Source organism: Erythranthe guttata, chromosome 13 (assembly GCF_056151865.1).
Source record: "Erythranthe guttata isolate IM_541 chromosome 13, IM_541, whole genome shotgun sequence".
In the NCBI taxonomy this organism is placed as follows: domain Eukaryota; kingdom Viridiplantae; phylum Streptophyta; class Magnoliopsida; order Lamiales; family Phrymaceae; genus Erythranthe; species Erythranthe guttata.
Genome location: NC_142545.1, coordinates 10198533 through 10225199, shown reverse-complemented (window position 1 = coordinate 10225199; position 26667 = coordinate 10198533). Strand labels below are relative to the sequence as shown.

General features: G+C 28.9%; 1 protein-coding gene and 2 non-coding genes across 3 annotated transcripts; 1 reads left to right on the top strand and 2 right to left on the bottom strand.

Moving 5' to 3' along the window:
- Positions 1 to 4314: 4314 nt before the first annotated feature.
- TRNAR-ACG (transfer RNA arginine (anticodon ACG)) lies at positions 4315 to 4387 on the bottom strand. Its single transcript has one exon. It is a non-coding gene; the product is annotated as a tRNA-Arg (tRNA).
- Positions 4388 to 4497: 110 nt separating this feature from the next.
- Positions 4498 to 4570, bottom strand: TRNAR-ACG (transfer RNA arginine (anticodon ACG)). The gene has a single exon. It is a non-coding gene; the product is annotated as a tRNA-Arg (tRNA).
- A 17266-nt stretch (positions 4571 to 21836) lies between these two features.
- On the top strand, positions 21837 to 23664 carry LOC105961783 (patatin-like protein 2). Its single transcript, XM_088812381.1, has 7 exons — positions 21837 to 21977; positions 22101 to 22282; positions 22392 to 22584; positions 22703 to 22858; positions 22975 to 23217; positions 23298 to 23476; positions 23592 to 23664. Exons 1-7 carry the CDS (start codon positions 21837 to 21839, stop codon positions 23662 to 23664), a joined length of 1167 nt encoding a protein of 388 aa, XP_088668507.1.
- Positions 23665 to 26667: the final 3003 nt, after the last annotated feature.

Genomic DNA, 26667 nt, shown 5'->3' with positions numbered 1-26667 from the left:
ACATATATACATATCCGTATATACTAATATATATTTATATATACATATGTATATATTAGTTCATCATTAAAAACTAGTTAATATTGATTAATTAATAATATTCACACCATTAGTATTTCTAATAAAATATTTAATACATTAGCTAATGGGAATTATTTCACAACACGTTATCAGCACGAGGTTCTGCTCGAAAAAAGGTAGGTTATGTAAGTTTGTTTATGTTATTTTATTTTATTTGATAAAATCCAGATCCTCGATATCAAATGGTGAAGCGAATACTACAGTATTTATACGCCACCGATTTTCGGAGGAAAGGAATGATATATATCTATAATTATGTGCATATTAATTTATGAAAAAAAAAAGGTTATTATCTATATCGCCTCGGCTATAAATTTTCAACTTGCATTACATGATTTTGATTTTGTAAATTTAGAAACTTGTAATTGGCATGTGCAAGTTTCAATTTATTTATTTAATAATCTTGTTTAAATTAGCAAAAGAAAATGGGCTGATTTAGATAATGAGAAATGAAAATGACTCCGTCGCATATGAATTCAAATTAAGGATCGATTTAAAGTCTATGATAATTACTCCGAACATAATGTTCGTAGAGATGGTGGACGTCATATAACTTCGGGTGTGATACCCGTAGAGTCACTAAAAGTTGTGATTCCCCTCAAAGGCCAATGAGGTTATTAAAATAAAATTAATTGGGTGTACTATATAAACGATGGACATTTTTGTTAAGGGTCCAATGAAAGGCCGCCATAATAAAATTAAATATGGGGTTAGGCCTACAACGACGAAGTGAAAGATAGTCCTCGTCAAGATGTTCTTAAATTGACAAAGGTGGATGCAAATATTTCCGCTTAGATAATCATTTGGTCAAAATAAATTAAAACTCACGAGTTTATTGCTTACAAAATATATTTTGACCTATGAGTAAAGGTTATATATTTGAGATCATGCATGATAATATTCTTAATGATTACGATATAACTCTCGATGTAACGGTTTTCGAGATTGAATTTATTTATTTATGAACATACCTCCCTCGAACGATATATACACGAGGTTGAGCCTATAATATTTTCTCGAGATAAATATAAATGACGTCAAATTTAAATACTTCTCTCAGATGATTTTGTTCCCGAGATTGAGCTAATTTCTAAGATAAAATTTATATATATCTCTCGGACGACATATGCCTGAGATCGAGTTTATAATATCTCCCTCGGACGATACATTCCTGAGGTCGAACTTAATTATATATTCCCCAAATAAAAATTTACGACTCTCTAGCTCGGATGATTTATTCCCGAGTTTAAGTGAATAATACTCCCATGGAAGAAATATTCCCAAGGTCGAGCTTATACACCCCTGATGATATTGTTAATATTTCAAGGTTAATTTGATATGTCTACTAATTGTGTAACATGTACATATCTCTCTCGGATGTTAAATTCCCGGGATCAAGTTTGCAAAACTCCCTCGAACGAGAAATTCTCGAGGTTGAAATTGTATATCTCTCTTGGTTGTTGAATTCCCAAGATTGAGTTAACATTTTATTGTCATATTATTTAATATGGATGTACATGTGAAACACAAATATAATAGACTATTGTCTATATATTATAATTTCAAACTTTGAAATTGAGTTATATATCTTTCTCGGACTGATTCCCGAAATTAAGATAAACTACATATCTCACTTGGGTGACATATTCACAAGGTCGAATTTTAGAAGTTCTCCTTCAGATGAAATATTCCTGAAGTAAAGTTTGCATATCTCCCCTGAAATATATATATATTCCCGAGGTTGAGTTTAAATATCTCCCGGACGATGTATTAGTCAAATTGAGAATTTAATATATTCTAAATTTTATTGAGTGTGATATTGCACAAAGCACGAAGTAAAACTAAATTACTTTCCGTAGAGATCATGGCTCGGGGAATAAATAATTCTTCTGCTTATGATATTAAAAGCATTAGCTTTTGTATATTGTATTGTGTCCTAATTCGAGTTTTCAATTCATACACCACCATGTCATATAAGCTGGTTAATCCTGAAATGTTCAGGTTTTGGCATGTTGATATGGGGACGCCTATTAAATATTACGATGGCTTGAATTAAAGAATATACTACGGACATTTGTACGATATAGGATCCTTATGTCCAAAGAGAATTTCTGTAATTTATAGAAATCTCGTTATATAACCTTTAGTGCAAAAGTATTGATAAAATTTATGGACCAATACAACCTTTCAAGTGGACCAATATCTTAAATATTTATGATTTTGTGAGAAGCATCTTATAGATGGTCTCGCGTGTGTTTATTATGCACGTGCAATACGATTTTACACGTTTTTTCTGCACAAGTTACTATACCCCGTGCATATGAGAATGCATAGTACCGGAGAAACTCGATTAAAATAATTTTGATAAGATTGTGCAGTACATGGGATAAATATACTCAGTACATTGTAGCACACCTCACACTCATATGGATTAATTGAATCCACTGAATAAACGGGTCATAATAAACATACTCCAGATAAATCTGTAGAGCTTATCACTCAAAAAGGATAATTATAATTATTCGGGATGATTATGCCAGTGAACCACCTTCAAAACAATAGAATGTCGGCAGAGCCGAGTTTGGCCTAAATGCGAGAAAGTGATTAAATCGGAATTGACTTTCCTAGAGAAACGAAATAAATATGGGCTAGTTGTACAATATAAAATTCCCTGGATATAAATGGGGTTTTGTTCGTTAGAGGAATAATGACAATAAAATTGTACAATATAATGTCGGCCTTATAACTCAAGGATTCTCCCAATGATATGGAATTAATTCTGATTAGATTATATTCAATGGTAATGAATAAAATCTTTTTTCGTTTCCTAGGGTTGTCCATGAGGGAATGGACATACGTCCAACAGACATACTAATGTCATCTTTATGGTTCACTGAATTTTGATATTTAAACTCCTGTGAATCTAAAATGCGTAAAGCAAAGACGAAGTGATAATATGTTGCACTCTTTTTTTCCCTTCTGTTCGGTCTTTTTCCTATGTGGTTTTCCCGACATAAGGTTTTTAACGAAGCAACTTATGATTATTAAATAGCCTATTTTGGAGGCCTATATTATTTGTTTTAGGGGGAGCACATAATGCTATGATGTGTTGTACTCTTTTTCCCTTTTGACTGGTTTTTTCCCATTCCAGCTCAAGGTTTTTAATGAGACAACCTACAAATTGATTGATAGCCCATATTGGGGGCTTATATTGTTCATTTCAGGGGAAGCAATAGTGCACTGCACTCTTTTTTCCCTTACGATTGGTTTTCATCCCATTGGGTTTTCCAGCTAAGGTTTTTAATGAGGCAGTTTATGCACACGACTTGGATTTGAATCATGCACTCTTTTTCCCTTTTGATCGGTTTTTCCCACTGGGTTTTCCGGCTTAAGGTTTTTAATGAGGCATCAATTCAGTCGATACAATTGTGCTACGTCAAAGGGAGAGTGTTATAAAACTATGGACTTTAGCACATTAGAAAATACGGTATTGACAAGTGTCCTAGATAGGTGTCACAATTAAATTATAGAAGTTACCTAGTGATGACATGTGTAATGGTGACTAAGACATTCTCATGCATATAAATACTTGTATTTTGTATTGAAATGAATGAGATAATATACAACATTTGCTAGCATCTTTCTCTCTACTCTCTCTCTCTCCTCTCACACACACTCTCTATCTTTCCCACTCACTTGCTCTCTACACATATATTATATTATATTATATAGTGTAGTATATTATATTATATTAATTAGTATATATACATATATACATATCCGTATATACTAATATATATATATATACATATGTATATATTAGTTCCACATTAAAAACTAGTTAATATTGATTAATTAATAATATTCACATCATTAGTATTTCTAATAAAATATTTAATACATTAGCTAATGGGAATTATTTCACAACAAAAATGGTATTTTTAGTTAATAAGTTGTGTGAAATATATATATAAATAAAAAAATGGTAATTTTAAAGTACTAAAATTTATGAATTGTTATAAAATAAAAAAATTTAAGAACTCGGTTTCGACCGATTCAACTGTAACCCGAATACCTTGTCGATTTTATATCCGATCCGGTTCTCATAACATTACTTCAAAGTATTGAAAATATATCGTAATTGCTTGCCGAAGGAAAATGGTGGTCGATATATTCACAAAAAGTTAAAATTATATATTCGGCCAGAAAAATTCAAAATTATTATATTTGACACGACTCTGCTGGGGATCGAACCCAGAGTCTCTGGTTTCGTAGACCAGCGCCTTATCCATTGGGCCACAGAGTCATTGTGTAAAATATTTAATTATGTGTTGTAATAATACAATATATTGTAGTTAAGTAATAATTATCTCTCTGCTAAAACAGCATCATATTTTTAAAACACATTTACCGAGTCGACTCTGCTGGGGATCGAACCCAGAATCTCTGGTTTCGTAGACCAGCGCCTTATCCATTGGGCCACAGAGTCTCTTACGGTAAAGGTTATAACACATTATAAAATTTATATCGACGCTTAAAAGCAGCAAAGTTAAGAAAATTTGATGATTTAGAAAAGAATGCTTCAAAGTTCAAATAGTTTCCTATCTACTCATATATGATCTTGTAGGGGTTATTTATAAGGAAACTTAAACCATAGTATTCAATTCACTGTTATAACGTTTCTTATATTATTGCAATTTAACAAATATTAACACACTCACGGACGAATTCAAAATTTTATCCAAGAGTGTCGGATTGAATATAATAAAAATATGAAAAAATTAGCAAGACCCCTCCTATCTATGAAATGTGGTTAGGGGTGGGCATTCGGGTCGGGTCGGGTTATTCGGGTTTTTTGCAAAAAAAAATATTACCCGAACCCGACCCGAAATAACCGGGTACCCGGGTACCCGGTTATTTCGGGTCGGGTTCGGGTTCGGGTTTTGCTGTTCTGATTTTTTTTTTTTTATTTATTTCTTTTTAATTATACATCCAAGTCTACATATGAAATCACACTTCATATTCCCAAACATTTTCACACTCCACAGGACCACAACAATTCAAAAATACACAACATAAGTTAAAAACAAAATCAGTTCAAACTTCCAAAATCCAGACAACTTCAAATATTCAACGGTCCAAAATGTAGAAGAATTAATTGGAAAAAAATAATAAGAACCCAAATTGGGGAAAATCAAAGAGTGAAGAACTCACCAATTCAGAGAAGTGAGGACCGCTGTTCGGCCTTCAGTCCACCGGAGAAGAAATTGGAAATTGAAATTTGTGGAGAAGGAGAAGATGGGAGAAGAATGTAGAAGAACTAAGATATTTTTCCTTCAGTGGCGTACTGCGTTATTTTGTTTATGTGTTTTATGTTTTTTTTTTCTATTTTTACTTTATTTTCTTATAAAATTATAAATATAAGATTTATTGCAAAAATAAAAATGGGCTTGGAATGGGCTAGTGGGCAGTGGGCTTAGGGTGCAACTGTAAATTACAAAGTGGGCCAAATTTGTGAGATTTTTTTTTTTAAGCCGGGTACCCGGGTGGAATTCCCAATACCCGGACCCGACCCGATATATGAGCACCGGGTACCCGAACCCGGTAAAACCCGGTTGAGTAAAAAATTACCCGACCCGGCCGGGTAAAACCCGACCGGGTCGGGTCATAACCCGAATAACCCGATCCGATTGCCCACCCCTAAATGTGGTTAAAAGAAACTCCCCTCTCAATAATTATTAGAGAAAACCCCATTATGTATATTTCCAGTAAAATGAATTTATAATAATTCTCAAACTACCCATATAAAGTCCATACATACCCTAACTCTAATTTTCATCGTTCTTCATTCTCTCTTCCATTCTTTTCGCTCACAGAAACACCAGCGGCGGGGGGAGGACCATGTCTCAAGTCATCGGCGACGGAGACGTGAAGACCATGGCAGCGGGGGAGACGATGGCAGCGGCGATGGAGAGTGAAGACCATGTCCCAAGTCATCGACGCCGGAAAACCATGTCTCAAGTCATCGACGCCGGAAAACCATGTCTTTTAAGTAGCTCTAATTTTTTTTCTCTGATCTAGTTGGTTTCAATCTAGATATATATTCTGTTTTTTATTTCAATTTAAATCTAGTAACAAGGAAAAATGGTTTGTTTGGGTTCAAGGATTGTGGGTGGGATGAAGTCGCAAGGTGTGGGATGGAATGGGATGAAGTTGTAAGGATTATGGGATGGTGTGGTATTGTGACGGCACGGGGGAGGCAAACTTAGGGTTGTTTGGTAAATCGGACGGAGGGCAGCACAGATAGAGAAATTCGCGCAGACTAGACCCTTAATCGGCTACGTACTTGTTCAGTAGTCGATTAAGGTTAATCGACTCCCATTTTTAATTTTTCTTTGGATTTTTTGTTTATTGATTCCAATTGTATAAATCAATTATAATGTTTAAAATATAGTTGATTTTGCATTTTTTTTAATTGTGATTTGTTATTTTTAGTACCCAGATTCTTAATCGACTGTACTTCATAGGCGATTAATATACCTGATAGGAAAAAAAAATTAAAAAACGAAAAACAAATTTAAAAAATTAATTTTTTTAAAGAATTTCCTTAATCGAGTATGCTTCTTAGTCGATTAATAAAAGTGATACATAAAAAAGTTAAGAAAACGAGAAAAAAAAAAACGGCCGATAACCAGGGCGTGACACAATGATGATGTGGGCGCGGGACATAGTGATGATGTTGCGAGCGGGGGCAAAATTGTAAAAAAGGGGCGGCTAAAACAAATACCGTTTCTTTCTCACTTCAATACCACCAATATAAAAAATAAAAAATAAATAGGCTCTTTGATATAACCCATCAATACTTTATTATTTTTATTTTATTTTTGTAATGAAGGAACCCGTAACCAACCATATAGGTGCATTGGGTAAACATACACTCTCGTATAATAGCTTGGAAAACATACGAGAGACGTAAACCACAATAGGCTAACCATGTGTGACAAGCTCGACCTAGCGACCGTTGACAAGGGGACTTGAACCTGAGTCAATTGACACAGAACCCTTTGCTCCAACTGCTAGGCCATCCCTTGCGGGACAAACCCCTCAATACTTGTTTTAATAGGGAGTGACCCAAACTATTTTGCACCATTTCAAAAAAGCCCCTTCCTAATTTCAGCCATCCATTTTTTTAAATTATGTCCATGCCACCTCATCAACACTATCACCAATTATGTCCCTGCCTTTTTTATATATTTTTTTTAATTTTCTTTAATTTTTTTTGGTTTTTTAAATTTAAAAAAAATATTTTTTAAACTTTTTTTTTCGTTTTTTTAACTTTATTTCTCTATCAAGTTTATTAATCGACTATGAGATATAAGCATAGTCGATTAAGAAACTGACTACTAAAAATAAACAAAAAAACACAACTATGTAAGAACGAAAATCGACACTATTTTTACATAAAAAATAATATACATAAATTTTAATTGATTTATACAAATCGGAATCAATACACAAAAATCTAAAAATGAATTAAAATAAAATCAAGTAACCTTAATCGACTACCAAAACAGTCGATTAACACTTTAATCGACTACTAGAGCATAATTGATTAACTTAATCGACTACCAAAAAAACACATAGTCGATAAAAGGTCCAGCATGCGCGAATTTCTCTACCCGCACCATCATCGGCATAATCTACCAAAAAACCCTAGATCTGCTCCTCGTTGTCACCACGCCGCTGCCACACAACACTATCACCGGCACACTTCCATATTCTGACGGTTTTTAATGACACATAAAGTAAATTACAACCCGCACCACCAACCCAAACAAAACCACCATCATCAAAACCACCAAAACAAAGTCACCCAAACCCAATTTTCTTCATGACCACCGCCATATCAAAAAATAGGCAACCAAATCAAATTAAAAATCCATAACTTGCGGCGATGAAGAAGAAATCTTCGCAAAATCGAGAAACTGTGGGTAAGGGGAACGCTACTAGGGTATTCGCGAGCGCGAGATCCTCCGCCGCGTCGTCGCCATAGTCTTCGTCGTAGATTTTCAGAAGTTGTTCGTGATTTAGATTTTAGACCATGGTAATGGCGAAGGGGGAGAGAGAAGTCTGAGATCTGAATATTGATAAGATAAACGAATTAAACGGCGCAAAGGAAGAAAAGGGTATGAAAAGATAGATATATAATTAGGATTAAAATAGTTATAATCCAATAAGGGTAGTTTTAGAATTATGAAAATATCATTTGGATGGAATATTAACCAAGGGGGTTTTCTCTAATTAATTTTGGGAGGGGGGGTTTCCTTAACTACATTTCTTAAATGGAGGGTTCTTGCTAATTTTGCTCTTTTAATAATTGGGCTCTTCGAGGAAACCCCCTCAAAGACTTCTTTTAATGAAGAGATGTCCAAAATATTTCTCTCCGTTTGAGAAAAGCACACACCTATTTTCAACCATTTGTTTTTCCAGCTTTGCCCCCACCCGACACATCATCAATGCGTCACGCGCTCAACGATTTTTTTATCTTTTTTTTTTCCGTTTTTTCTTTCTTCTTTTCTGTATGAGTTTCCTTAATCGACTATGAAGCATAGTCGATTAAGGAAATTCATTAATTTTTTGTTTTTAATATTTTTTTTGTTTTTTAATTTGTTTTTCTATATCAGGTATATTAATCGACTATGATGACGTATAGTCAATCAAGAATCTGCTACTAAACATAACAAATCACAACTGCAAAAAAAATGCAAAATCAACTATGTTTTACAAAAAAACAAAAAATATACAAACATTATAATTGATTTATACAATTTGAATTAATAAACAAAAAAATCCAAAAAAATTAACCTTAATCCACTACGAGAGCATAGTCGATTAGCTTAATCGACTATTGAACATATACATAGTCGATTAAGGTTCCAGTCTGCGTGAATTTTTGTACACGCACCGTCCTCCGCCCAATCCACCAAAAAACCCTAAATCAGCCTCCCCATCGTCACCACAACACACCGCCACACCACACATATGCATCCCACGTCATCGCAAAAAAAATATTATTTACCAATAAAATAGACAAAAATCATAGTTGATCTATAATTGCTTTAATGCAATGGGAAGCATCAAGTCAGCAAGGTAACACTAGCTGGTTTCGAATCAGACAAAAGCAACTGGGGCTGGAATTGGTTGGAGAGATGGATGGTTGTTCGCCATTGGGAAATCTGCCACAAATGAAAACTCCTTCTCGTTCAATCCAGAACGAGAAAAGGGTTGTGTCCTATTCTGATGACTGCAGTCGTTCTTCACCCAAATATGTCGGCCAATGTTCGTCAGAGCAGTATTTAACGGCGTCAGCCGAATTCTGATCGAGAAGAGAAGAAGAAGATTGAGAGAGAGAGAGAGAGAGAGAGAGAGAGAGAGAGAGAGAGAGAGAGAGAGAGAGAGAGAGAGAGAGAGAGAGAGAGAGAGAGAGAGAGAGAGAGAAGGAAAAGAAAAGAATAACATGCGTAAGATGAGATGTCAAAATTTAGTGTTATGAGTAAGGATATAATTGGAAGATTACCTTTATTAATTATCCAAGTTAACAACAAAAGGGGTTTTCTCTAATTATTTTTGGGAGGGGATTTTCCTTAACTATATTTCCTAGATGAGGGAATTCTTACTAATCTTATATATAAAAGAAAGAAACGCTAGGGCAACCCTAGGAAACCCTAATGTCATATTTTAATTATTAGTTTTTTCAATTTTTATCTCCTAAATATTATTGAAGTTTTATTTTAAATTTTTATCTCCTAAATATTATTTTTGATTTTTATCAATTTTTATCTCCTAAATACTATTTTAAATATTATTTTCGAATTTTATCAAATTTATAACGCCTAAATATAATTTTAAATGTTATTTTCGATTTTTATCATATTTTTATCTACTAAATATTATTTGCAATTTTTATCACCTAAATATTATTTTAAATTTTATTTTCAAATTTTATCAAATTTATATCTCCTAAATATTATTGTAAATATTATTTTAAATATTGTTTTCGAGTTTTATTAGATATTAATCTCCTAAATATTATTTTCGATTTCTATCAGATTTTTTAATCCTAAATATTATTTTTTATTTATATCAAAAAAAAATTCTCCTATATATTATTTTAGATATTATTTTTCGATTTTTATCAAAATTTTATCTCCAAAATATTATTTTAAAAAATATTTTTTTATTTTTATCATATTTTTATATCCTAAATATTATTTTAATTATTATTTTATCATATTTTTATCTACTAAATATTATTTGCAATTTTTATCACCAAAATATTATTTTAAATTTTATTTTCGAATTTTATCAAATTTATATCTCCTAAATATTATTGTAAATATTATTTTAAATATTTTTTTCGAGTTTTAACAGATATTAATCTCCTAAATATTATTTTTCGATTTCTATCAGATTTTTTACTCCTAAATATTATTTTTTATTTATATCAAAAAAAAATTCTCCAATATATTATTTTAAATATTATTTTTCGATTTTTATCAAAAATTTATCTCCAAAATATTATTTTAAATAATATTTTTTATTTTTATCATATTTTTATATCCTAAATATTATTTTAATTATTATTTTATCATATTTTTATCTACTAAATATTATTTGCGATTTTTATCACCTAAATATTATTTTAAATTTTATTTTCAAATTTTATCAAATTTATATTTCCTAAATATTATTATAAATATTATTTTAAATATAGTTTTTGAGTTTTATCAGATATTAATCTCCTAAATATTATTTTCGATTTCTATCAGATTTTTTACTCCTAAATATTATTTTTTATTTATATCAAAAAAAAATTCTCCTATATATTATTTTAAATATTATTTTTCGATTTTTATCAAAATTTTATCTCCAAAATATTTTTTTAAATAATACTTTTTATTTTTATCATATTTTTATATCCTAAATATTATTTTAATTATTATTTTATCATATTTTTATCTACTAAATATTATTTGCGATTTTTATCACCTAAATATTATTTTAAATTTTATTTTCGAATTTTATCAAATTTATATCTCCTAAATATTATTGTAAATATTATTTTAAATATTGTTTTCGAGTTTTATCAGATATTAATCTCCTAAATATTAATTTCGATTTCTATCGGATTGAATTTTATCAAATTTATATCTCCTAAATATTATTGTAAATATTATTTTAAATATTGTTTTCGAGTTTTATCAGATATTAATCTCCTAAATATTATTTCTATCAGATTGAATTTTTATCAAAATTTTATCTCCAAAATATTATTTTAAAAAATATTTTTTATTTTTATCATATTTTTATATCCTAAATTTTATTTTAATTATTATTTTATCATATTTTTATCTACTAAATATTATTTGGAATTTTTATCACCTAAATATTATTTTAAATTTTATTTTCGAATTTTATCAAATTTATATCTCCTAAATATTATTGTAAATATTATTTTAAATATTTTTTTCGAGTTTTAACAGATATTAATCTCCTAAATATTATTTTCGATTTCTATCAGATTTTTTACTCCTAAATATTATTTTTTATTTATATCAAAAAAAAATTCTCCAATATATTATTTTAAATATTATTTTTCGATTTTTATCAAAAATTTATCTCCAAAATATTATTTTAAATAATATTTTTTATTTTTATCATATTTTTATATCCTAAATATTATTTTAATTATTATTTTATCATATTTTTATCTACTAAATATTATTTGCGATTTTTATCACCTAAATATTATTTTAAATTTTATTTTCAAATTTTATCAAATTTATATTTCCTAAATATTATTATAAATATTATTTTAAATATTGTTTTCGAGTTTTATCAGATATTAATCTCCTAAATATTATTTTCGATTTCTATCAGATTTTTTACTCCTAAATATTATTTTTTATTTATATCAAAAAAAAAATTCTCCTATATATTATTTTAAATATTATTTTTCGATTTTTATCAAAATTTTATCTCCAAAATATTTTTTTAAATAATACTTTTTATTTTTATCATATTTTTATATCCTAAATATTATTTTAATTATTATTTTATCATATTTTTATCTACTAAATATTATTTGCGATTTTTATCACCTAAATATTATTTTAAATTTTATTTTCGAATTTTATCAAATTTATATCTCCTAAATATTATTGTAAATATTATTTTAAATATTGTTTTCGAGTTTTATCAGATATTAATCTCCTAAATATTAATTTCGATTTCTATCGGATTGAATTTTATCAAATTTATATCTCCTAAATATTATTGTAAATATTATTTTAAATATTGTTTTCGAGTTTTATCAGATATTAATCTCCTAAATATTATTTCTATCAGATTGAATTTTTATCAAAATTTTATCTCCAAAATATTATTTTAAAAAATATTTTTTATTTTTATCATATTTTTATATCCTAAATTTTATTTTAATTATTATTTTATCATATTTTTATCTACTAAATATTATTTGGAATTTTTATCACCTAAATATTATTTTAAATTTTATTTTCGAATTTTATCAAATTTATATCTCCTAAATATTATTATAAATATTATTTTAAATATTGTTTTCGAGTTTTAACAGATATTAATCTCCTAAATATTATTTTCGATTTCTATCAGATTTTGTACTCCTAAATATTATTTTTTATTTATATCAAAAAAAAATTCTCCAATATATTATTTTAAATATTATTTTTCGATTTTTATCAAAAATTTATCTCCAAAATATTATTTTAAATAATATTTTTTATTTTTATCATATTTTTATATCCTAAATATTATTTTAATTATTATTTTATCATATTTTTATCTACTAAATATTAGTTGCAATTTTTATTACCTAAATATTATTTTAAATTTTATTTTCGAATTTTATCAAATTTATATCTCCTAAATATTATTGTAAATATTATTTTAAATATTGTTTTCGAGTTTTATCAGATATTAATCTCGTAAATATTATTTTCGATTTCTATCAGATTTTTTACTCCTAAATATTATTTTTTATTTATATCAAAAAACAATTCTCCTATATATTATTTTAAATATTATTTTTCGATTTTTATCAAAATTTTATCTCCAAAATATTATTTTAAATAATATTTTTTATTTTTATCATATTTTTATATCCTAAATATTATTTTAATTATTATTTTATCATATTTTTATCTACTAAATATTATTTGCGATGTTTATCGCCTAAATATTATTTTAAATTTTATTTTCGAATTTTATCAAATTTATATCTCCTAAATAATATTGTAAATATTATTATAAATATTGTTTTCGATTTTTATCAGATAATAATCTCCTAAATATTATTTTCGATTTCTATCAGATTTTGGTCTCCTAAATATTATTTTTTATTTATATCAAAAAAAAAGTCTCCTATATATTATTTTAAATATTATTTTTCGATTTTTATCAAAATTTTATCTCCAAAATATTATTTTAAATAATATTTTTTATTTTTATATCCTAAATATTATTTTAATTATTATTTTCTTATTTTATCAAATTTACTACCTTTTTTTCCCCGTGCGATGCACGGGATATTATTTCAAAAGTTAAAAAAAATAATCAATTTAATACATAATAAGAAAATATATTACACTAACATAGTAAAATACTAAAATTTAATAATGCAGTATTATTCATATTTTATATAGCATTAGTTTTTTTTTAATCATACATATTAAGATTTATAATCCAAATATATAGATTAAGAATAATTAGTAGAGAAAAAAATAGTTAGAAAATTATTAGAAAAAGAATATTAAAAAAAAAATTACAGATGTACCATTAGGGTAGGATTCTTCACGATTTAGTTTCAATTTTGATAATTGTTAAAAATTATAGTTAGAAATTAATAAATAAATATATTAAAAATAAATAATTACAGAAATACCATTAGAGTTTTTTAGGGTTGCCCAACGTTTCTTTAATCATACATATTAAGATTTATAATCCAAATATATAGATTAAGAATAATTAGTAGAGAAAAAAATAGTTAGAAAATTATTAGAAAAAGAATATTAAAAAAATAACAATTACAGATGTACCATTAGGGTAGGATTCTTCACGATTTAGTTTCAATTTTGATAATTGTTAAAAATTAAAGTTAGAAATTAATAAATAAATATATTAAAAATAAATAATTACAGAAATACCATTAGAGTTTTTTAGGGTTGCCCAGCGTTTCTTTCTTTTATATATAAGAATGCAGTATTATTCATATTTTATATAGCATTAGTTTTTTTAAATCATACATATTAAGATTTATAATCCAAATATATAGATTAAGAATAATTAGTAGAGAAAAAAATAGTTAGAAAATTATTAGAAAAAGAATATTAAAAAAACATTACAGATGTACCATTAGGGTAGGATTCTTCACGATTTAGTTTCAATTTTGATAATTGTTAAAAATTATAGTTAGAAATTAATAAATAAATATATTAAAAATAAATAATTACAGAAATACCATTAGAGTTTTTTAGGGTTGCCCAGCGTTTCTTTCTTTTATATATAAGATATCTCCTAAATATAATTTTAAATCTTATTTTTGATTTTATCAATTTTTATTTCCTAAATATTATTTTAAATATTATTTCCGATTTTTATCAGATTTTTATTATTTTCGATTTTCTATCAAATTTTTATCTCCTAAATATTCTTCTAAATGTTATTTTCGATTTTCATCAAAATTTTATCTCCTCAATATTATTTTTAATTTTTATCAGATTTTTATCTCTTCAACATTATTTTCGAGTTTTATCAATTTTTAATCCTCGAAGCAGCCCAATCACTCCTATTTTCAACCATAAATATATCTAATGCACAACCAATTAAATCTCCTAAATATTATTTTATCTCTTAATTTTCAGCCATAAACATCTTAATAGTAAATATTATTTTTTGATGATAAAATACTAAGTATCATATTCCCAAAGATGGACGATTCCCAATGACTTCTCTTAAGACTCACAACTCTTTCAACTTCTCTCTTCCACTTCAACACGTTTGTGTTTTCTCTTCTTATTTATATCACACCTCTCAACTTCTCCACCCCACTTTTATCTCTCCCCTTTTCTACCAAATATTTGTGGCTTCATAAAAGGCTAGGTATTTTGCAATTTGTTTTCTCTTCATAGTTCATGATAAATCTGATTTTCGATTTTTACAAAAAAAGGTAAATAAATCTGATTTTCATCCCTGTCGGATTTATTGACATCGTTTTACATAATGTCTGCAACATTTGAATTTTATTTCTTCATCCGATCTAAGGCTTCTTTTGTTAACCCAACTTTAGAATTTTTGTCTTATTTTCTTCTTTATCCTATTGACTGTGTGGTAATTAGTTTGCATTTTTCCATCATGGCTTATAGGTAATTTCATTTTGTTAAATTATGTGTTTCATTAATTTATACCAATGATTTCAAATTTTGTGTATAACAATTATTTCCTTTTAGATGTTATTGGATATGTTGTTGAAAGTGATGATTTGAGAGAACTAAGCAACAATGGACGGAGCCACAAGCTATTGGAAGTCGGCCTTCAAGACTTATTGTTTGTATGCGATACTTAATTTATTGTTTATATTTATTTTTGCTTCTTAATTTTTCAATTGTTATTTCCAGTGGCAAAACATGACCAAACGAGGCAGTGGATAAGGGCTTAGTCACGATGCAAGATGTATAGATGGTCTTTTACGATGGTATGTTGTCGGTAGTTTAGTTTTAATTATGTTAACTAAGTTATTATATCTAATTACTTTTAAGCTCAACATGAAAGACATAGTTGATGATTTTGTTCCAGGTTCAATTTTTCAATCTACTGGTATTAGCTGATTCAATCCATTTGGAAAATTATTCAACAGCAAAGTTATTTGGTCATTATTTTTTTTTTTTGTGTGTATATAGTATACTTAGTTTACTATGTTCCACTGATGAATTATTAATGAATGATTATAACAGAATTTTGATCATACGATACATCAAACGTTTTTTATATTCTTACAACATCAAAACAATGCAATTTTTTAATATTACATAAAGAATTTTAGTAAACGTAGACGCTTTATTTAAAAATTCAAAACTCAATACATCTCATCTTAATGTTTCCAAACTCTTTTTTTATAAGTCTTACTGTGACTTATGTTTCAATTGTAGAGATTTTGGACAGAGGAGGATTTGAACCAGGAACCTTTGTACCCATTGGACTACAACTCAGATTTGTAAATTATAACATGTGTCAAAATATAACACAAAATTAATAAAAAAATAAATTAAATGAGGGTGTAGTATTAAGGCAATGTTTGGAATCGTTTTGGATCTTATTTTGATTTCATTTTGAGGAAATATGTTTTGGGGAATTAATTTGAGAATGAAAGTAATGTTTGTTTGTATTTTGGAAGGAGACAAAATACACTGTACCAGTCAAATCGTGTTTAAAGGTGTTAGCAATTACAATATATTTTCAATAATTTGTGAATGAAAGTAATGTTTGTTTGTATTTTGGAAGGTTTTTTGTTGCTGCACCACCGCATCCGCCGCGCCACTAAGATGCCAATACTCGAAAATCTCCACCAATTGGATGCACGAATCTCAAACATTGAATAAGAGAAATTCGAAAACGGGAGTGGAGAGAATCAGAAAAATGAAATGGAAGGGGTTTAATAATTTTTGTTTCTTTTCTTCGTCGCGATTCAAGCAAGGAGTCGGGCGGTCTTTCGGTTTCTCCACTTGGTTTTTGCTGGAAAAAGTGTCACATTGAAGAAGCGGGGCTGGGAAGATGCCTTTTTTCTGGAAACATGAAGGATTGAATTGAAAATTTGAAAACTTCACTTTGGATTTAAAACTTTTGGTGTGAATCTATAATTAAAAAAAGTTCTATATCAATGGTATTTTTGTGGTGTTTGCAAAAGATTATTTAAAAGAATAAGTTAATGGTTGTGAGTTAAGTTGATATTAAGTGCTTAATTTTAAAAGATGGGGGTGTTTGCAAAAAATCTGGAAATCAATTTAAATAGAAAAAAAAACAGGTACATGGGTGGTTTTAAAATTATAGTTTAAAACAGCTTATTTTAAGAGAAGTAAAAACAAAAGCCGATTTTGCGAACACCTAAAAGCAGATTATCTGGAGAAAAATGCTCATAATTTATTTTTAAAAGTTTTTGCAAACACCACCTTAAGTCTTTTTAGGCAAAAAAAGGCACCCCTACTCGCATATATGGCGAGTGTATGGCACGCACACGATAAGCTGTCAAGGACTTTTTGGCTTTGACAAATTTTTATAAGGGGGGGTCTTCCTAATGTTTTGAACATGGGAATGTTTCCGACAATTAAAGATTTTACAGCGGTAGTTTCTAAAAAAAAAAAAAAGAACCCTAAAAGTAGTTGCGTTAAAATTTGAAAAATTATAGATTATGCAACATATTCTGGAGCATAGAGGAAAATAGTTTGAGATTGTTTTGCAGTTGCAAGGTTATACGTAGCACCGACACACTTAAATATTTACTTATTTATGTTCCTCAAGTTTTTTAATAAATTATGCCATTATCTATACTATCTATAAAAGTGTGAATCTTGGGTGAGGTTTCTTCCCTTTTTTGTGCTTACAAATATGCCCATTCAATTAGGTTTATTTGAAGGGTAATTTCGTAATATTGCTTAATTAGCTAAATAACTATACCATCTGATTTAAAATAAATAATTATATTCAAGTTATTTGTTTGCCAAATTATTTCTTTGCAACTATTTGTATTCCCTCACTTTACTTCCAAGGCTTCGTAACTGCAAAACTCAATTTTTTTTATGTTATTTAACATATAGTGACTTATTTCTAACACAATTAATGACAATAAATATCATTAACAACTCATTAGTTAATAGGAATACATGAACATTCTATCGGATTATCTTTGGGAATGTCAAAATACTGCAAAATACTCCATGTCTTATGGAAAACATGCACCAAATCTCTCTATGTTAATTTTATTGCGTGGGATCTCCTTATGTTTGATGCGATCTCTCGAGTATCATAAATATTTCCTACGAAACGTAAGATCTATTCTTTAATATTTTTCTCTTCATAATAAAACCCTAGCACAATACGACTATTTAAAGAGAATAAAACCCTAGAATCTTAATCTAACTAGGAAAGATAATTACCTAAACTAATAAAATACTTAATATCTATCCTATAATCATTAAGCCTACGGCTCTAACTAAATTAATACTTAAATAATATATATTAAATAATTAAATAATAACTAATGAATAAATATACGATATATTAAATATATATCGTATCAATGTTTTATTTTATCTTGCATGAAATCCCCCATTCCTTTAACAATTAACACCGTTAAATATTTTTGGGGAATTCAATGCATGTTTTTCATAACACAAGGGGGTTTGGTGCATGTTATTTACGATAAAAGTGAAACTTATGTAAAATTTATTTATTTATTTGAAAGTTGAATTATTTTTTGAAATTAAGTCAAACACGTTTATTCAATCTTTGAAAGTCGAAGTTTAAAAATTATTGATATAAATATTTATATCAAACTAAATTCAAATTTATAAATTTATATTCATTGACATATAATACATACAAGCTAAATTATATAAATATATAAACATTTTGATATTATAAATATAATATTTTTCTAAATACATTGATAAAATAATTTCTTTATTCAAAATTTGAAATTTCAAAAAAATTATTAGTTTCAATTTTGATGCAATTGTTTTTTAAAAGAAATAAAATCGAAATGAAGAAAAAGTTCTAAAATTTATAAAATTTGAATTGGAAACGGTAAAATAAAAAAATAAAAAATAAATAAAAAAACAAACAAAAACTTGCTAGAATTTTCATCATTACCATCATTACCATCAGACTTAATTTTAAAAAATAATTCAAATTTTAAATAAATAAAATATTTTGCATACGTTCCCATATATTGATGAAAAAATGCACCAAACCCTCTCGTGTTACGAATATATTGCATGGAACTAAACAGTTAACGGTGTTAATTGTTAACGGAAAAAAGGATTTCATGTAAGATAAAATAAAACAGAGGAGAATTCTATGCAATAAAATTAACACATAGGTGTTTGGAGCAGATTTTCCATAACACAAGGGGGTTTTTATGCAGTTTACCCTGTTGTTATATTTGATGTTTTATTATTAATTTGGTGATAAATAGTTAAATGGCCGAAAAAGAATGACATCGAAAGTTTTATAATGCAAAATGAGGTATCGTAAATTGAAAACCAACTCTTAGCTCTTTCTATTTGACAAAACTTTCGTAGGATATATGGTGTCTTTAAGTTTCTTTGTGTTGGTAGTACTTTTTGTTATTGGTTACTTAGAGCTTTAAGTCTCTTTCCACGCTCTAACTATCACACCGGGAAGAGAAAGATCTTCAAAGATTTATCCAAATTTGGTCTCGTGCATGGATATATATATATATATATATATATATATATATATATATATATATATATATATATATATATATATATATGAATTCATAAGTAAAATCTCAATTCAAATCAAATACGTTACGTGAATGTTTATTGACACTTTATCATTTGTTGGGTAGTTATTCTCGAATTGTATTTATCTACCTATTTATGAAAAAATAATTATTTGCCTATTATTTGAAGAAATCTACGATGCAACGTAAGCCTAACAATTAAGTTCCTTCATTTTTATATTCTTATAAGTTATAATGTTGTATGTGTATTTCTTAAATATATTTATATAATCGTTTGGTTTTTTTTTTCGTTGGGAGGCATAATCTATTTTCTTACTAATTGCTTTATTTTTATTTTTATTTTTCTTATTATTATGTCTTAAGAGGTCACAATATTTGTTCCAGTAAATGTGACAACAAACTCCAGGTTGAAGAAAAATTGGCCAGAGTTCTGTGAGGATGGTCGTCCAAGCAATTGTTCCTAATAGATCGTTTCCAAAAGAGTGCAACATATTTTTTTGAAAATTTCGATCAATTAAGATGATCTTGATGTTGAATGTACATATTGTTTTAGGTGGTTGTGATAGTGAATAGTGATTTGAAACTGAAAACTCCATAATAAAGTGAGATATCAAGAGATTAGTATAAAATATGGGAGGTGCTAAATATTTTTTCAATATTTTCATGGTACTGTTTCGATTTCAAATATTATTTACAAAAATTCAAACTGGATTTGGCAAACCTCAAAACAATAAAAAAATGGGAGGTTATATAAATAAATATTATAGCTTGTAGGTGTGAATTACATATAAAATAATGTAATTTGATTTACTTTAGTTTATTTATTTGGATGTAAATTATAATAACATAGAAATGAAAATATCACTCCACGTGATACAGTGGGATCTATTTATATTTTCTAGCTATGGGTCAAAGAGAATAACAAAAGTAATATTGTAAAAGGATATTAAAAGAATAGTCATATCAAAAATTACTTTTGATGCATATAATTTACGAAAAAATATGCAAGGAAAAAAATTGTTGAAAGAGTAGTTAATATTGCGACGATATTTAAATTAAGTAAAAACGAAAAAATAACACGTGTGAAAATTTTAAGAACGAGAAGTCTACGACTTAAGATAAAGAAAAATAAAATATTTTAATGAATCTACATTAAAAAATATCACTTAGATTTACATTAATTATTAATTAACTATAAAGTACTGTGGAATAAGTTTTGTGTTCATAGTTTTTTATTAACTTTTTTCAAGAAGAAATTGGTTCTAATAGTGATCAATATTGGCATATATTAAAGCAATTCTACCTGAAGAGTAATTAATAGAAAATATGCAAAAGAAACATAAAAGATAGAATTGTGCATTTCGGAGTAGGAATTAAACCCTCTCGATGTTGTTAATGATTAGTGTTGTTAATAGTTAGTGATAGTGATTAATTAATGATTTTACCATAGCTCAAGTCGTTAATTGTAAAGACTATAAATATTAAAAGTCTTCATTGTCGGTCTTCATTTTCTATCAATTATTATGTTAATAAAATATGACAAAATTATCCTTAAAAATTTACAAGTGCAAAGGATAGTTTCGTTCATATAAAAAAGGGAGGAAATATTGGTTCTAATAGTGATCAATATTGGCAAATATCACCGAGATAGTGATCAACAATGGCAAATATTGATTCTATTAGTGATCAATATTAGAAAAAAACATACTAATATCACCGAAAGATATGGTTTTGGGTGCATCATCTTTCCACGAGTTGGCTCGCTATGGACTTGAAATTATTTACAAATCATTAAAAATATCATTTAGATTGATATTAGCTATTAATTAACTATAAAGTACTTGGAATAAGTTTTAGCGTTTATATTTTTTATTAATTTTTTCCCTATATCATTTTGTAATATTATATTAATGGAATAGATCTTATATATTAATATTATGAAAAATCATAAACCACGTGCAACGCACGTGTCACTTACTAGTGGCATAAAAGGAAACAAAAGTTCCGAACAGAGTTCATTAAATATATAATTCCTATTGTTCCTAGGATTAATGAATTTACAGTTTCATATATATATATATATATATATATATATATATATATATATATATATATAAGATAAACTCCTACTTGTCTAACAATCACTTACTCTCTTTCTCTCTCTAGCTCTCTCTCTATGGCATCAAAGTCGAAGAAACTATTTGAGATTGAGGAGAAAGCCTTTGGAAAATTGACTAGGGTTCTTTCAATTGATGGCGGTGGCGTTAGAGGAATAATCCCAGCACTTATTCTTGATTTTCTTGAATCAGAGCTTCAGGTAATTAATTACATATAGAGTTTCTTGTTTTTCTCCTGAATTTATTTATTTGTCCAATTTGTAGCAAAACGAAAAAAAAAAAAGATTATATATATGTTTTTCTTTACGTGCGCGTGTGCTCAGAAATTGGACGGTGATGAAGCGAGGATTGCAGATTATTTCGATATAATTGCTGGTACAGAAACCGGCAGCGTGACTACTGCAATGCTTACTGCCCCAAAACTAAATAATAATCGCCCGTTGTTATCTGCAAAAGATATCAAAGAGTTCTACATTGAGCACTGCCCTAATATTTTCTCCAAGAGGTAATTTTTTTTCACTTGTTGTAGTTTTCAAGTACTATATATATATATCGTTTAAGCGTGTTGCTTAAGTCTTTCGTTCTTGAATTTTACTTAATCGTTGTTGGTTCAGAAATAATGTGTTTAGCCGTGCTGCAAAGATGGTTAAATCTTTTTCCGGGGCAAAATACGATGGCAAATATCTCCATTCTCTTCTCAAGGATAAACTCGGGGACACAAAGTTGCATGAGACTCTAACTGATATTGTGGTTCCTACTTTTGATATCATCACAAGTAAACTACTCTTATTCTCCAACCCTAAGGTGGTTTGTGTGACTGTGTCTATATATATATATATATTTTTTTTTTCCCAATTAAATTGATGTATAATTGATCTTCTTTCTGTATAAATAACACGACTCGTTATTATTTAATTAGGTGAAGAAGAATAATCCGATGTTGAATGCTTCACTGGTAGACATCTGCATGGGAAGTTTAGCTACTCCGACTTATTTTCCTCCACATTGTTTTGAAACAAAAAACTCAAACGGAGAATCCACGGAATTCACCCTCGTTGGCCCTATTATTGCTAACAATCCGGTATATATAGTTTTTTTGCAATTTCAGTATGAGTTCAACATACTCTATGACAATTGAAATTCAAGAAAATATATATAATGACTTTTCTTTTTTTTTTTTTGGGTTTCGATTTGCAGACGATTGCCGCATTGGCGGACGTACCGATTGAGGCTCGTGCAAGGCTTGTTGTTTTATCGCTCGGAACTTGTACGCCTAAATACAACTCCAAAAAGGCAAAGGCATGGGAATTTTACAAGGCTACAATGTCGAATGCACTTCGTAAGGGTGTAGCAACACTGACTGGCTATGACTGGCTTTTGTACCATCAAAACTCTTGGCCTGAAATTGGCCTTGTACACAATAACTACCTTAGAATTCAGGTATATTATTTCTTTCAAACTTTTTCAACATAATAATTAAAATAAATTATTCTAATGTCAATTGGTACAACTTTTAACAGGACGATTCGTTACGTGGAGCGTGTCAGTCTTCTGTGGATATTGCGACCAAGAAGAATTTAGAAGAAGTTGTGAAAATCGGAGAAAGATTGTTGGAGAAACAAGTATGTAGCATTGACCTCTACAGGAGATATTATGTGCCATGTGATGGTGAGGGAACAAACAAGGAGGCATTGATTAGGTATAGTACGTATACGCACACACATTTTCTCGATTTATTATCAAGTTATTAATTGAGATTTTAATTTTAACTACAAATAATTAATAACTTGGTTTCGTTTGAATATCGATTATAGGCTAGCTGCTGTACTATCGAAGGATAAGCGACTTCGAGATTCTACTAATAACGGTCTCAAATCAGGTTGCTGATATGGTTGCTGCTTATACTTGATGATCAGATGTGTCATTTGAGGTATATAGCACCGAAACAATTTGTAGATTATTCTGACATTTCACACAAGTATTTAGAAAATTTAATAACTCAGGTGTTTAACTCAATCTGAGTTAAGTGAAGAGAAATTAAATTGCTTCTTAATTGATTTTTCCATCTATGCATGAAATTTAATTTTTATACATATTATTGGAAAATAAGTCTAAGGCCGCGTTTGAGGGTAGATAGCACAAAACTTCCATGTGTTAAAGAAATCCTGCGCCAAATCCTCCTGTGTTTTTTTCTTGCATAAAACCCCATTGTGTTTCATTTTACTTTGCACGAAATCCCCCTCTCCGTTAAAAGTTAACATCGTTAACTATAGAGGGGATTTTATGCAACTTTTTGATAACAGAGGGGGATTTAGCACATATTTTCTACAATACAAGGTGATTTTATGTCAAATTAATTTATTCATTTATATTTCACATTATTTTCTTAAATTAAGTCAAACACATTTATTCAATTATAATATGAACAATAGAAATTTAATAGGTGTGGTGAATAATTTAAAAGAAAATCAAATTTTATATGATATAATTTATTAATGCATTTAAGAATTTTGATTTTTTAAAATATATAATTATTTTATTAGAATTATCATCTATTTTTATAATTTATTCAGGATTAATTATATGTGAAAAGAACATATAGTTTGACAATTGTTCCAACTTCTATCTCGAATATTATTTTTTTAGTTTTCATATTTTAGATTAATAGATGTATTCGACTTAATTTAAGAAAATAATTTGGATTTTAAATGAATAAATTAATTTTGCGTAGACACCCTTGTGTTGCAAAATCATGCACCAAATCCCCCTATGTTACAAAAAACTTGCATAAAACCCCCTGTGGTTAACGGTGTTAACTTTTAACGGAAAAGGGGATTTCATGCAAAGCAAAACGAAACATAAGGGGATTTTACGCAAGAAAAAAAACATAGGAAATTTTGGTTCAGGTTTTCCTTAACAAAGGGGATTTTGTATTGTTATCCTCGCGTTTGATGGCCTCTGAACTGAATTGCTTCTGCATGGGCAATTCTCTGTTATTTAGTATTTATCTCTGAACCTTCACCTCTTATTGATTCTGTTAAAATTGTGTGTATTCGTTCAGATATATCTCTAAACACATTAAGACAAATTTATCCTCATTAAAATTTCAGAAATCCAATATTGTCTTCCATGGCTTTGTATTCAATTGATGTGGCTCTCAAATCTGAACTCATTTCTTGTTTTCTTTTAATCACACAACATATTGACACGCATAGTAGATACAATGGCAAAATAATAAAAGGTAAATGGAAAAGTGAAATCTTTTGAATTTTGTATGATTTTATAATTGAATAAATTTTTAAATTGTAGTTTCGAATGACTTTGATTGAGTTATTATTTATACAAAAAAATGTCTGATTTCAATATATTACTATAAGTGCATCTATTATTTTTAGGAGTTCATATGTTTGGGTCCGTCGTAGTAAATTTAATTAGAACTAAATGACAGCTCTAAATAATTTTTTTACTCCTTATTTCAAAATGTCTCAAATAAATCCCTAATTTTTTTAATTCCTAACTTGCCCTATACCCTAAATATAATCTCTATTTACGACGCTCCAACCCAAATCTGTTTCTTTTCGTTTATTCTCTCTTTCTCTCGTTCTCTCGTTCTCTCGTTCTCTCTCGCTCTCTCTCTCTCTCTCTCTCTCTCTCTCTCTCTCTCTCTCTCTCTCTCTCTCTCTCTCTCTCTCTCTCTCTCTCTCTCTCTCTCTCTCTCTCTCTCTCTCTCTCTCTCTCTCTCTCTCTCTCTCTCTCTCTCTCTCTCTCTCTCTCTCTCTCTCTCTCTCTCTCTCTCTCTCTCTCTCTCTCTATCGCTCTCCCTCTCTATCTCTCTTGCTCCCAGTTATGGTGGGTGGCTATGGCGGCGGTGGGGGTGGTCATGGAGGCGGCCATGGAGGCCACGGGTAAGGTGGGGATGTTATCGAGGCGGTCATGGCGAATGGCGGCAGCTAGGACGCGATGCGTATGGTGGGGGATTGTTATATGGAGGCGACTATGGTGAGTGGCGGCGGCTATGGAGGCTGTGGGTATGGTGGAAGTAGTTATGAAGACGGTTAAGGGCGGTGGTGATCGCAGTTACGATGGGGGGGGGGGGGGGGGGGGGGGGGTTATGGAGGTAGGGAAGGATCGGGAGGTGATGAATATGGAGGTGGTTGCGGCTATGGTGATGGTTTTGCAGATCTAGATTTTTATTTTGGCGGCTATGGCGACGATGGCTGTAGATCTAGTGTTTTATTTTGGATGGACGTAGATGATTGGATTATGTGGTGTCAATGGTTGTCTATGGCTGGTTGGGGGCTAGGGTTCAAAGAGGGAGTTAGGGTTTTTGAATTGGGCAATACAAATGACTATGGGTTGCTACGATTACTACGGGTTTCTACGGATTGCCTGGCTCTCGGGACTTTGAGGCGAAATGCGCCTCGTAAAATCAACACTTGTCCGCAACCTTTGCGCGATCACATCTCTAACTTCTTTTCTATCAACTAAGAAAAAATATACGACCTTGCGAGCAGGGCAAAACCAAGAAATTCGGTGTGTGTGTGTGTCTATATATATATATATATATATATATATATATATATATATATATATATATATATATATATATATATATATATATATATATAAACCTAATTCGTATTTTTGTAATTTTTTCTCAACTTATTATCTAATTATATTTTGGGTAAATAATATTAAACACCTAAACCTTTGCTCGTGCGGATTACCACCTCAAAAAAAAAAAAGTTGCACGATCACACCCAAACTCATTATTTTGTTCCACGTTGTCTATTTTCAGGCCATTTTAACCGGAAATCACAACGTTTGCATTGCACATGACTATTTCAAGGGCTTGATTGTTTTTTCAAATCAAAATCCCCTAATATATAT